A 12,227-nucleotide genomic window follows, 5' to 3' on the forward strand; every position below is an offset into this window, starting at 1 on the left:
ATTTTCATATTGTTTAATGCTAACCGGCTGATGACCTTCTTCAGTGCAGATGCACACGATTTGCCTGAACTCTTACAGGACTCGGTGGATTGTCTGCCACAAGTAATGGGTATAATGTCAGGGGCACTACGAATGTAGTGTGTGGACTATAAGTTGAGAATGTGGGTCTCACGGGGAGTGTGCCGGAGATAAATTCCTGCAGTCGCACTATCTTCTGTGCCCTTGGTGGCTCGGATGGATAGAGCATCTGCCATGTAAGCAGGAGATCCTGGGTTCGAGGCCAGGTCGTGGCACACATTTTCGACTGTCCCTGTTGATTTATATCAACGCCCAACAGCAGCTAATGGTATTGATTTCATCATAATCTTATCATAATATTTCTTTGTTAATATCTCTGCCCTTCACAAATAAACATTCTATTGATAGTAATGTACATATCCTTTTATTTATTTATTTATTTATTTATTGTTCCGTGGGACCAAATTAAGGAGAAATCTCCATGGTCATGGAACGAGTCAATACATGAAATTATAACACGATATTAGAAACAGATAAAATGAAATATAGAAAAAAAAAAAAAAACATATTCAGGTGACAAGTCATAAGTTTAAATGAAGACAATCAACAATGTAACACTGGAATTTGCTTAATTTTTTAGCTCTTCCAGGAGCTCCTCGACAGAATAGAAGGAGTGAGCCATGAGGAAACTCTTCAGTTTAGACTTAAAAGAGTTTGGGCTACTGCTAAGATTTTTGAGTTCTTGTGGTAGCTTATTGAAAATGGATGCAGCAGAATACTGCACTCCTTTCTGCACAAGAGTCAAGGAACTGCATTCTACATGCAGATTTGATTTCTGCCTAGTATTAACTGAGTGAAAGCTGCTAACTCTTGGGAATAGGCTAATATTGCTAACAACAAACGACATTAAAGAAAATATATACTGTGAGGGCAATGTCAGAATTCCCAGATTTTTGAATAGGGGTCGACAAGAGGTTCTTGAACTTACACCACATATAGCTCGAACAGCCCGTTTTTGAGCCAAAAATACCCTTTTTGAATCAGAAGAATTACCCCAAAAAATAATACCATACGACATAAGCGTATGAAAATATGCGAAGTAGACTACTTTTCGTGTTGAAGTGTCACTTATTTCAGATACTGTTCTAATGGTAAATAAAGCAGCATTTAGTTTCTGAACAAGATCCTGAACATGGGCTTTCCACAACAGCTTACTATCTATCCGTACGCCTAGGAACTTGAACTGTTCCGTCTCGCTTATAACATGCCCATTCTGTCTAATTAAAATGTCAGTTCTTGTTGAATTGTGAGTTAGAAACTGTAAAAACTGAGTCTTACTGTGATTTACCATCAAATTATTTTCCACAAGCCACGAACTTATTTCATGAACTAAATTATTTGTTACTGTTTCAATATTACACACAAGATCCTTCACTATCAAGCTGGTGTCATCAGCAAACAGAAATATTTTTGAATCACCTGTAATACTAGAAGGCATATCATTTATATAAATAAGAAACAGCAGTGGCCCCAGCACCGACCCTTGGGGAACGCCCCACTTAACAGTGCCCCATTGGGACTGAACATCACTACCACTCTCAATATTGCGGAGAATTACCCTCTGCTTTCTGTTCTTAAAGTAAGAGGCGAACCAATTGTAAGCTACTCCCCTTACTCCATAATGGTCCAACTTCTGCAGTAATATTTTGTGGTCAACACAGTCAAAAGCCTTCGTTAAATCAAAGAAAACACCTAGCGTTCACAACCTTTTATTTAATCCGTCGAAAACCTCACAGAGAAAAGAGAATATAGCATTTTCAGTTGTTAAACCATTTCTAAAACCAAACTGAACATTTGACAGCAAATTATGTGAATTTAAATGCTCCAGTAACCTTGTATATACAACCTTCTCGATAACTTTAGCAAACACCGATGGCATAGAAATAGGTCTAAAATTGTCAACATTATCAATGTCTCCCTTTTTATAAAGTGGCTTCACTACCGAGTATTTTAATCGATCAGGAAACCGACCACTCCTAAAGGAAAAGTTACAGATATGGCTAAGTACTGGGCTAACATACATAGAACAATACTTCAGTATTCTGCTAGATACCCCGTCATATCCATGAGAGTTCTTGGTCTTTAGTGATTTAATTATTAACTCAATCTCCCTCTTGTCAGTATCATGGAGGAGCATTTCAGGTAACAGTCTCGGAACACTTTTTTCTAAGAGCGCTATATGATTCCCTGTTGGAATTAGGTTTCTATTTAGTTCACCTGCTATATTCAGAAAGTGATTATTAAATACTGTACATATATGCGACTTATCAGTAACATGGACATTCCCACTACGCACTGATTCTATATCCTCGACCTGTCTCTGCAGACCAGCAACTTCCTTTACGACTGACCATATGGTTTTAATTTTATCCTGAGACTTAGCTATTCTATCTGCATACCACATACTTTTTGCCTTCCTAATAACATTTTTAAGCACCTTACAATACTGTTTGTAATGGGCTGCTGCATTTAGATTTTGACTGTTTCTAACGTTTTGATATAATTGCCACTTTGTTCTACAAGATATTCTTATCCCTCTAGTCAGCCACCCAGGCTGCCTGTTTGTGCTAGTACCCTGTTTTAAACGTTGTAACGGAAAGCAACTTTCAAAGAGCATGAGAAAGGTCTTTAGAAAAGCATTATATTTATCGTTTACTGTCTCAGCGCTATAAACATCTTGCCACTCTTGTTCCTTTATAAGGTTTACAAAGGTCTCTACAGCAACCGGATCAGCTTTCCTGAACAGCTGATGACTATATTTAACACGAGTTGCAGCATAAAAATCTTTTAAAGTTAAAATTTGCGCATCATGATCTGAAAGGCCATTCACCTTTTTTCTAACAGAATGCCCTTCTAGTAATGAGGAATGAACAAAAATGTTGTCTATGGTTGTTCTACTGTTCCCTTGCACTCTCGTTGGAAAGAATACGGTTTGCATAAGATTATATGAATTGAAGAGGTCTACCAGCATCCTCTTCCTTGCACAATCACTTATACAATTAATATTGAAGTCACCACATATAACTAACTTTTTGTATTTCCTATAAAGTGAACCAAGAACCTCCTCTAGCTTTAGCAAAAATGCTGTGAAATCGGAGTCTGGGGATCTATAAATAACAACAGTTACAAGTTTAACTCCGTTAAATTTAACCACACCTGCACAACATTCAAACACCTTTTCAGTGCAGTACTTTGAAACATCAATTGACTCAAATGCGATGCCGTTTTTCACATACATGGCTACTCCCCCACACCGCAAAGAGCTCCTCAAAAAGCAGCCAGCCAACCTGTATCCTGGTAAAGGAAGCCTCTGAATTATCTCCTTATTTAAGAAGTGTTCAGATATACCAATAATTTCAGAGTCAACATCTATAAGCAGTTCACTAACTTTATCCCTAATACCTTGTATATTTTGATGAAATATACTAATTCCCTCATTACTCGGATACCTAAACTTTGTCAAAAGTGATTCCCTTGTTAGAGAGACTTCCCTTAAGCAGGAATACCTATCAGCTGACTTCAATCTAAAAAAGGTGCAGCTCTAACACACACTACTGCAGGAATTTTCCCATGAGTGATCCCACCAACCCCACCTATGCTGTCACCTATAAGCTTTGCCAACCTCCCCTTCCCATACCTGTTGAGGTGCAGGCCGTGTCTAGTGAAACCCGTCCTGCTGATAGACTCCACCGACACCACTGAAATGTGACCCATGCTTTCTGTCATCAGCGCACCCCCAAGTCTCATGTTATTACGCCTGACGGCTGTATTAAGATGAGGCCGATCGTGACGCTGAAACAGTTCCACGAAATGCACATTCGTGTTGCCAGTCTGAGTGGCTATCTTTTCCAGGTCACCATCTATGTTATACTCCCCATCCCTACCAATACTATTACCAGCCCCACCCACAATCACTACCTGATCCTCTTTAGTAAAATCCCTACATAACCCCCCTATGTTAACAGTCACCTGAGCCAACCCTGCATTAGGCTTCACAATGCTGGTGACCTGGTACTCACTTCCCAGCACTTCCTGCAACTGCTGGCCTACACCTCTGCCATGTGAACTACCTAACAGCAGAACCTTCTTCTTCCTCTTCGACTTTGCAACTGTTCTAGGCACAGTAACTACTGAGGTCTGCTGCATACTTCCTACATCTACAGCTACTAGAGATTCCTCTCCACTAGACTCTGACAGTTGGTCATATCTATTGTAAACACCAATAGTAAAACTATCTGAAAATCTTCTTCTCCTAGCAGATCTCTTGCCAACAGCCAGCTCCCATTCCCCAACCCCCTTCTCCCTCCTCATCCTATCTAGCTCCTCCTGTGCGTTTTTCAACTGCACCTGAAGGGCACAGATCTTACGCTCCTGCTCCTCTATCAGTTTACTCTTGCTACATAACCTGCAGTTCCAGGAGAGGATCTCACCAGAATGCCCACTGGCTTCCCCACTGCATTCCCCCCAGTGAAAATACTTCGAACAAGTGTCACACCGCAATCCACTACTCATGAACCTACAGCAAAGCCCACACTTCTCACTCATGGTAAAATTTTACTTTTTCTAAGTTCCGCTACTACAATAAGAAGATGCTAAAAACCTGACTACAATAATCACAAACTTACTCTACAAGGGAAGTAACTACTATTATTAACAGTATTAATAAACAACAAATGTGAATATAACAAAAGACTAATACAGAAAGAGAATCAAACGTCTAATCACACAGTAACGAGCTGTAAACAGTTCCCAAAAGGTTCTTCTGAAATTATTTCACCAGAAAACACCACGAACACCGGTTGAAGACTACTAAAGTTCCTAAATAAATCACTATGCACAAACAATTAATTAGTACTTAGCTTTCGATGCGCCGCTACAGCTGCAACTGGTCAGCGCGGAATGTAAACACAGGCAAGAGGTTAAGTTGCTCGATACGAAACACTCACAAATATCACGTCACAACAGAAGAAAGGCAGAGCTGAATGAAGAAACCACTAATACGTCACTTATATAGTAAATATTATCACAAAAACCATTAAAATATGTATCTGGAACCTAAAAATATATGAAAACTTAGAGAGCGATCTCACACGCAGTCACTCGCTTATTGCAATGCGCACTGCCCAAAAAGACGTTCTTGACATATTACTCAATTTCATTTTTAAACTGCAAAGCTACAGATTTCATTGTTTACTTAAGTCAATGCTGTAGAACCTTTTAAATATTCCAGAATGACTATTTCAATCTGCGATAGTGCGTGCTATTTTGAAATATTGTGGCAGATTAAAACTGTGTGCTCGACTAGGACTTGAACCCAGACCCTTGGTTTTAGGGGCAGTCTCTTATACACTGAGCTATCCAGACATGACTCAAGACCTACCCTCATAGCTTCACTTCTGGTAGTACTTCTCGTATTTTCCAAACTTACATAAGCTCCTATGCTTTTAAATGCTCCTATGGGGTTCATGCACTATTTCAGACAAATGTACTGAGCTGAACACAGATGCAGAAACTTACCTCTTGTGCAGGGAAATCAAAAGTTCAAAATATTATATGAATTGTCCTACATGGAAAGAGACGCTTCCAACAGCTAATACACCCACATTAAACAACAAATTTACGATTTTTGCAGTAAGCATGCATGGTCTGCCCTGGTAGTATAAACCAAAAGCAAATGTCAGTGAACAACACACTCAGGAGATGATGTCAACAAGTTTTATCTGGTAACAACATATGCAAAACTTAGGCTGTACTCTGCTGATACAGTTTTATGCCCAGTGCACTGCGACTGGGTCTCATCGTACAACTAGGCATTATAAGGTGCACGGCTATCATGGTGTTGGCCATATCTCCCAGGTGAACAATATGTGGCTCAGTTGATGTTTTTTCTCCAGGATTTGATGGGATGTCATATCCGTCAAGATTATTTTTCTACTGCTCTGTAGAGTGTTATTTGTTGTTTGGTCCAACTGTATGCATTATAGAACTACATTTATTTCTTAAGATATGTGTATAGCCTGCCACAAAAGGAGCACATGATGTATTAAACATGCAGTTTTAAATTCCACACTGTAATACATTAAGAGAAGAATACTTTATCAGTAGTATACTTAAGCATATTTACACCTTCAACCATTCATAAGCCTAAAGTGTTGCGGCATTACTTTTGGTACACATAGAGGTACTTGTCAGCCTAAGTTACCTGTAGTGCAGTATTACCATATAGAGGGGGAGAATATTAAACATTTTATAAGTTTTTGTGTCACTCAATTTGTCCCACAAGTGGTCAGTAATAGTCTATTCTCTTTAGGACTAAAAGATTTCTTGCTCATTATCCACATACTTACAAATTTTTGTATTCTGTTTGGCATCATAGCAAATGGATCGGATGTTCATTTCTAGTGTGAGTATGGAAAAAGAGGATGATGTATTTGAATGCATGTTTACTCTTTGGTGGTGTGTTTGCAATGCCTCATTTTTGATTTTGCTGCTTTGGTTGTTGTCAGTAGAGTGCAGTAAACTGTGTTATCTATAACCACTATGAAGCTATAAAAACGAAATATCATTTTAGAGGCTTATGTGTTTCACATCATGCTATATTTGATTTGAAAATTTGCTCTCTTGCAACTATCATTACGTTTATTATTATTATTTTTTGTGTTAGAAACTATTGTTTCTTTTTTTCCCTGTTATTGCTATCATTAGCACCCACATTTTTCTGACTGAAGAAAAGAAATACTGGACAAAACAGGACATTTTGTGTGCTATATTTGAATAATAATTACAAAACTCCTAGGAAAGGTTTACTGTTTTATTTTACTGAGCTTAGTACCATGTGTGTTCACAAGAATTACAAAAAGTATGTGCATTGTTTTAATTGTAAATTTTATGTAAAATTTTCTCTCTGTAATAATTGTTGGTTGTAGATACTGCCTTTAGTGGTGTTTTTATTAATCACACTTGTGGTTTTATGCAATGGTCTCAAACTCATTTTTCTTTGTTTGTAAGGCTGCTTTTCTTCCATTTGATGTAAATTGGAACTGGACCATTGTAATCAAAATTTATGTGATAAACTGAAAATAAACAGTTAAATGGAAACAAGTAAGAAGCAATATTGGTCCATTATAGGTGTGTGTTGCTGGAGGTGAAAAAGCTGTGACAGATCTGGCAATCACTGACATGGATCACAAAATCGCAGCATTACCTGGTGGAGCACCTCTGCGAGACGAGCCAGATCAATGGTACCCACGAGTAGCACTTCGTGTTGACTTGCAGATGCTGGAACAGCTTGAAGTACTTGAAGACAAGGTAGCTAATGCCAGCATGCAGATAAAGGTAAGTTATGGGAAATAATGTATATTTCTACTAAGCTACACTTTACTTAATGCCGTATTATGGTTTTTGGAATATAATTCTGCTGTGTGTTCTAAATATAAGGAGCATTATTTAATTTTTCACCACTTTGGTAATCCATACTCTTTTCTACTTTCTTCATAACAGCCTCTCACACACCTCACTTTCTGTTAATGATTCATAAATTTTATCTGTTTCTTCTTAGATTAGGTTGCATTTTACAGTGTCTGTTCTTCCTATATAAATGGCACTTTCTTCACTTTCTTAAACCAGTATTCATAAGCAGAACAACTTTTGCTTGTGGCTGGGTGACTTTTTCTGTTTTTACCACCGTTTTGCTCCCCCCTCTCAGCCACGTACTGTATATTACGTATTTTCTATTCACAGCAAATAGTTTCTCATTTTTATTAGCACAAGGACTTATTTAGTTATGAGTTTGTGAGGCTGTTTGTGGTAACTAGTTGTGTTCAGCGATACATGTTATTTTTCTTTTATGTGCTACACATTTAGGGATGGAAGGTCCCACCGCGGATTACTTCAGATGAGACAGCTGTGTTCAGACCATCGTGTTTACCATCAGATGTTGATGAAGCAAAGACAAATCCAGTCGAGATTGCAAAAGAACGTCTCATTTCCTTAGAAGCTGCAATTGAAAGAAGATACTTAAAGCCTCCACTCGGTGTGAGGTGAGTTTATTATAATATTTTGTATAGTAATACTGTTAATCATCAAACTGAAAGGTTAATTAACATCTTTTGCTTTAATCTTAGATTTTGCTGTAATACATCCTTTTTATGTTTTACGCCTTGTGCTGAATGCATCTTGTATGTGATACAGTAACAAAAGTGAATACAAAAAGAAGGCTGATCATACAGTGTTTTATGATTATTGTTATAGAAGAATGGTAAATGTTGCCCCTCACAACAATTTGTATGGGATTCAGTTTATTACAATGCCTACAAGCATTCAAAGTTACCAGTTAATTATACATAATGTGTTGTGCTATCTAAGAGGAGAAGTAAAGATGAGAGGAGTGCATCCAAATCGCCATCCAGGTATCTTAGTTTACATTTTCAGTTTTACTTTGAGTAAATAGTGTATGGTGCCTTCAAGAAGACTGCAGTTGATTCCCACTACCATCATTATTCACATGGGATTATGCTCTGACCATAATGACCAAAGTTTCAAGGACACATTAAACTCTAACCTTGATTCCTTTTCTTCCTCAGGGAAAAAAATAAACATGTTTCCTGACAATGTGAAATCTGATTATGAAGCTAGTGGTGTGAAAATAATGCAATAGTTAACACACACGTCATACATAGAGAATTTGTTCAAGACAATTGCTGCTCAAGCTATACATGTTTGATACCTATTTCTTAAAGTGTATTTTGAGTGTAATGCTTGTGGCAACAGTTTTAGTCTGAATACACAAGAGCTGTAACCAGAATTTTGTGAGATTGTAATGTTTTGTACAGTAATGTTATTGACCATATAACTGAAAGATTAATTAAAATACTACATACACTGATCAGCCAGAACATTATGACCATCAACCTACTATCGATATAAACCCATTCAGTTGACAGCAGCATCTCTTAGCAAGGAATGACTGCTAGTGCTAGTCAGACACACAGAAGGTGCACGTAGTATCAATGAGCGAGCTGTCTGTGTGTAGAATGGAGAAGGCAAACAAGCCATTTGAGTTGGACTGATGGCAGTTTGTGATAGCCTGTAGACTCGGCATGAACATCTCGAGAACTGTGTGACTTGTCAGGTGTTTGAGGAGTGCTGTGGTGAGTGCCTTTCAATACTTGGTAAAACCAAGGTGAAACCACTCCCAGACATCATGGGGTTGGGCAGCCACCTCTCATTACAGATGTCGGACATTGTAGGCTGGGCAGACTGGTAAAAGAGGACAGGTGGTGAACTTTTGCAGAACTAACATCAGACTTTAATGCTGGGCAGAGTACAAGCGTGTCTGAACACACAGTGCATTGAACACCCCTAACAATGGAGCTTCGCAGTCGATGACCCGTGCATGTGCCAATGTTAACACACGACATCGGGGGCAGAGTGTTACATGGTCTGATGAATCCTGATACCTTCTTTATCACACCGATGGGAGTGCGCAAATCTGTCATCTTCCAGGGGAACAGCTCCTTGACACCTGTACCACCAAACAGAGGAAAGTTGGTGGTGGCTCTACGTTGTGCGGAACATTCATGTGGGCATCCATCCAGTGGAGCTTGTGAGGGGCATCATGACTGCCAGGGAGTATCACACACTGGTTGCAGACCATGTACAACCCTTCATGACGATTGCGTGTCCCGACAGCAGTGGCATTTTTCAACAAGATAGTGCACCATGTCACAAGGCCAGGAGTGTGATGGAGTGGTTCATGGAACACAGTGACGAGTTCCAATTGATGTGTTGGTCCTCCAACTCACCAGCTCTGAACCCAATAGAACACATATGGGGTATGATTGAACGTGGTGTCAGAGCTCATCACCCCGTCCCCAGAATTCACAGGAATTAGGTGACTTTATGTGCCGATGTGGTGCCAACTCCCTCCAGTGACCTACCAAGGCCTCACTGATTCCACGCCACAACACATCGCTACTGTTATCTGCGCCAAAGTTGGACACACCGGATATTATGTAGGTGGTTGTTATAACCTTTAATCACCAATAATTGCGTGGATATTCAAACACACTCACTTAGAAACAATAGCTGGTTACATGATAACAACTCAGTATCTCTCATTTGACTGCCATGCCATGACTCCAAATGGTAACCGCTGGTACTGATACAATCCACAAGGAGTGTTGATGACGAGAAATTCCTTGGAAGAAGCATCCAACGGCAACTGATGGTACGCTTCCGATAGGTCAAGTTTGGAAAAGAACTGGCCCCCAGCGAGCTTGGTAAATAACTCCTCAGGAAGGGGAAGAGGATAAGTGTCAATGAGGCTCTGAGCGTTGACAGTGGCTTTAAAATCACCACACAATCGCAGACTCCTGTTTGGTTTAGAAACCACCATGATGGGCGATGCCCATTCGCTGGAGGTAACAGGAAGGAGAATCCCTGATGCTGTTAACCTGTCTATCTCAGCCTTGACAGGTGCACGCAACGCCACCGGAATAGGGCATGCCCGGAAAAACTTAGGGCGAGCTGTAGGTTTAAGAGTAATGTGGGCTTAAAAATCCTTGGCATGACCCAGACCAGCAGAGAACACGGACGAAAATTCAGAACACAATCCATCCAGCTGTTGATACGGAATATCCTCTGATATGAGGTGCACATCATCATCAATGGAGAACCCGAACAACTGGAAAGCGTCATAACCGAACAGGTTTTCAGTGCCCGCATGATCCACCACATAAAACGTGAGGGGCCTAACAACAGACTTGTAGGCAGTGGAAGCATCAAACTGGCCAATGATAGGAATTTTCTGTTTATTATAAGTTCTCAGATTTCGCGTTACTGGAGACAAGGGAGGGGAGCCCAACTCCAAATACGTGCGAGAATTAATGAGAGTTACTGCAGAGCCAGTGTCCACTTGCATGCGAATGTCTTTATCCAGAACACGAACAGTAACAAACAACTTATTTGTTTGAGAAAGCACACAGTTAACATCCATGTCCGATGCCTCGTCCTCGTCGACAGGAACTTTAGGGGACTGACACACAGAAGCAATGTGGCCTTTTTTCCTATAGGAATTACACGTGGCCCAACGTTTTGGACACGCGGCCCTGTCATGCTGTACGAAACAACGTGGACAAGAAGGAAGTGCAGAAGGAACCTGCTTCTGTGGTTGCTGTTTTCGCTGTGAGTGTTGCGGCCCAACGTGACAATGTTTACGCGAGTGAACCACTGCCACATCTTCGTTCTCCTGTGAGACACCACGTGTCTATTTGCGCGCCAGCAGCGTGAGACACTTCAAAGGATTGAGTGATGCTTAGAACTTCCGACAACGACGGGTTTGGCAGTTGTAGGGCACGTTGCGAAACTTCTTTATCAGGAGCAAGCCGTAGAATAGCATCCCTAACCATTGAATCAGCATAAGACTCATGATGAGTGTCCGTGAAAAACTGACATTTCCTACTCAGACCGTGTAGTTCCGCCGCCCAAACCCGGTAAGATTGATGGGGCTGTTTACGACACCGGTAGAACGCCATGCGGGCGGCAATGACGTGGGTGTTTTTTCGGTAATAGTTAGACAATAAGTCACACATTTCTTGGAAGGACAGAGATAGCAGCTGATAGATCCGTGGAGAAATTCAAGATAGAAATAACGACTTACACATAGGAGCGTCGACAACGCCGAAAGCCAAGAAGTGTTGCCACAAACGCTTCTCATAATCCTCCCAGTCCTCAGCGGCCTCGTCATAAGGAGGGAATGGAGGCGGAGAAGAGGAAGACAGACGATGAGTAAGCGACATCGACAACGCCTGAATAGCAGCCGTCAGCTGTGTTTGTTGTTCAATGAGCGCTTGCATAAGCTGTTCCATGTCTGCCCCGTCACGAACACACAAATCCACAACGCAGTGAAAATAACCGACCTCGTCGCCAAAAAGTGTTATAGCCTTTAATCACCAATAATTGCGTGGATATTCAAACACACTCACTTAGAAACAATAGCTGGTTACATGATAACAACTCAGTATCTCTCATTCGACTGCCGTGCCGTGACATGCGGCCGGTGCCGTTCGCAGCTAGTTGGCGCTCCCGCACTCAGCCGAGTTGCGGAGCGCCTCTATCGCCGTTTGCGCGTACTGTCATGGCGGCACTGT

The 12,227-nt window shown here is 40.6% G+C and overlaps 1 protein-coding gene across 1 annotated transcript in view; it reads left to right on the forward strand.

Annotated features, from left to right (window-relative positions):
• LOC126249416 (bromodomain adjacent to zinc finger domain protein 2B-like) overlaps positions 1-12,227 on the forward strand; it is a 352,537-nt gene that overhangs the window by 268,681 nt on the left and 71,629 nt on the right. The window contains exons 30-31 of the mRNA XM_049951070.1: positions 7,207-7,413; positions 7,942-8,117. Of these exons, the coding sequence (XP_049807027.1) occupies positions 7,207-7,413; positions 7,942-8,117 (383 nt within the window). The remainder of the gene's footprint in view (positions 1-7,206; positions 7,414-7,941; positions 8,118-12,227) is intronic.

The sequence above is a fragment of the Schistocerca nitens genome, chromosome 3 (genome assembly GCF_023898315.1).
Source record: "Schistocerca nitens isolate TAMUIC-IGC-003100 chromosome 3, iqSchNite1.1, whole genome shotgun sequence".
In the NCBI taxonomy this organism is placed as follows: domain Eukaryota; kingdom Metazoa; phylum Arthropoda; class Insecta; order Orthoptera; family Acrididae; genus Schistocerca; species Schistocerca nitens.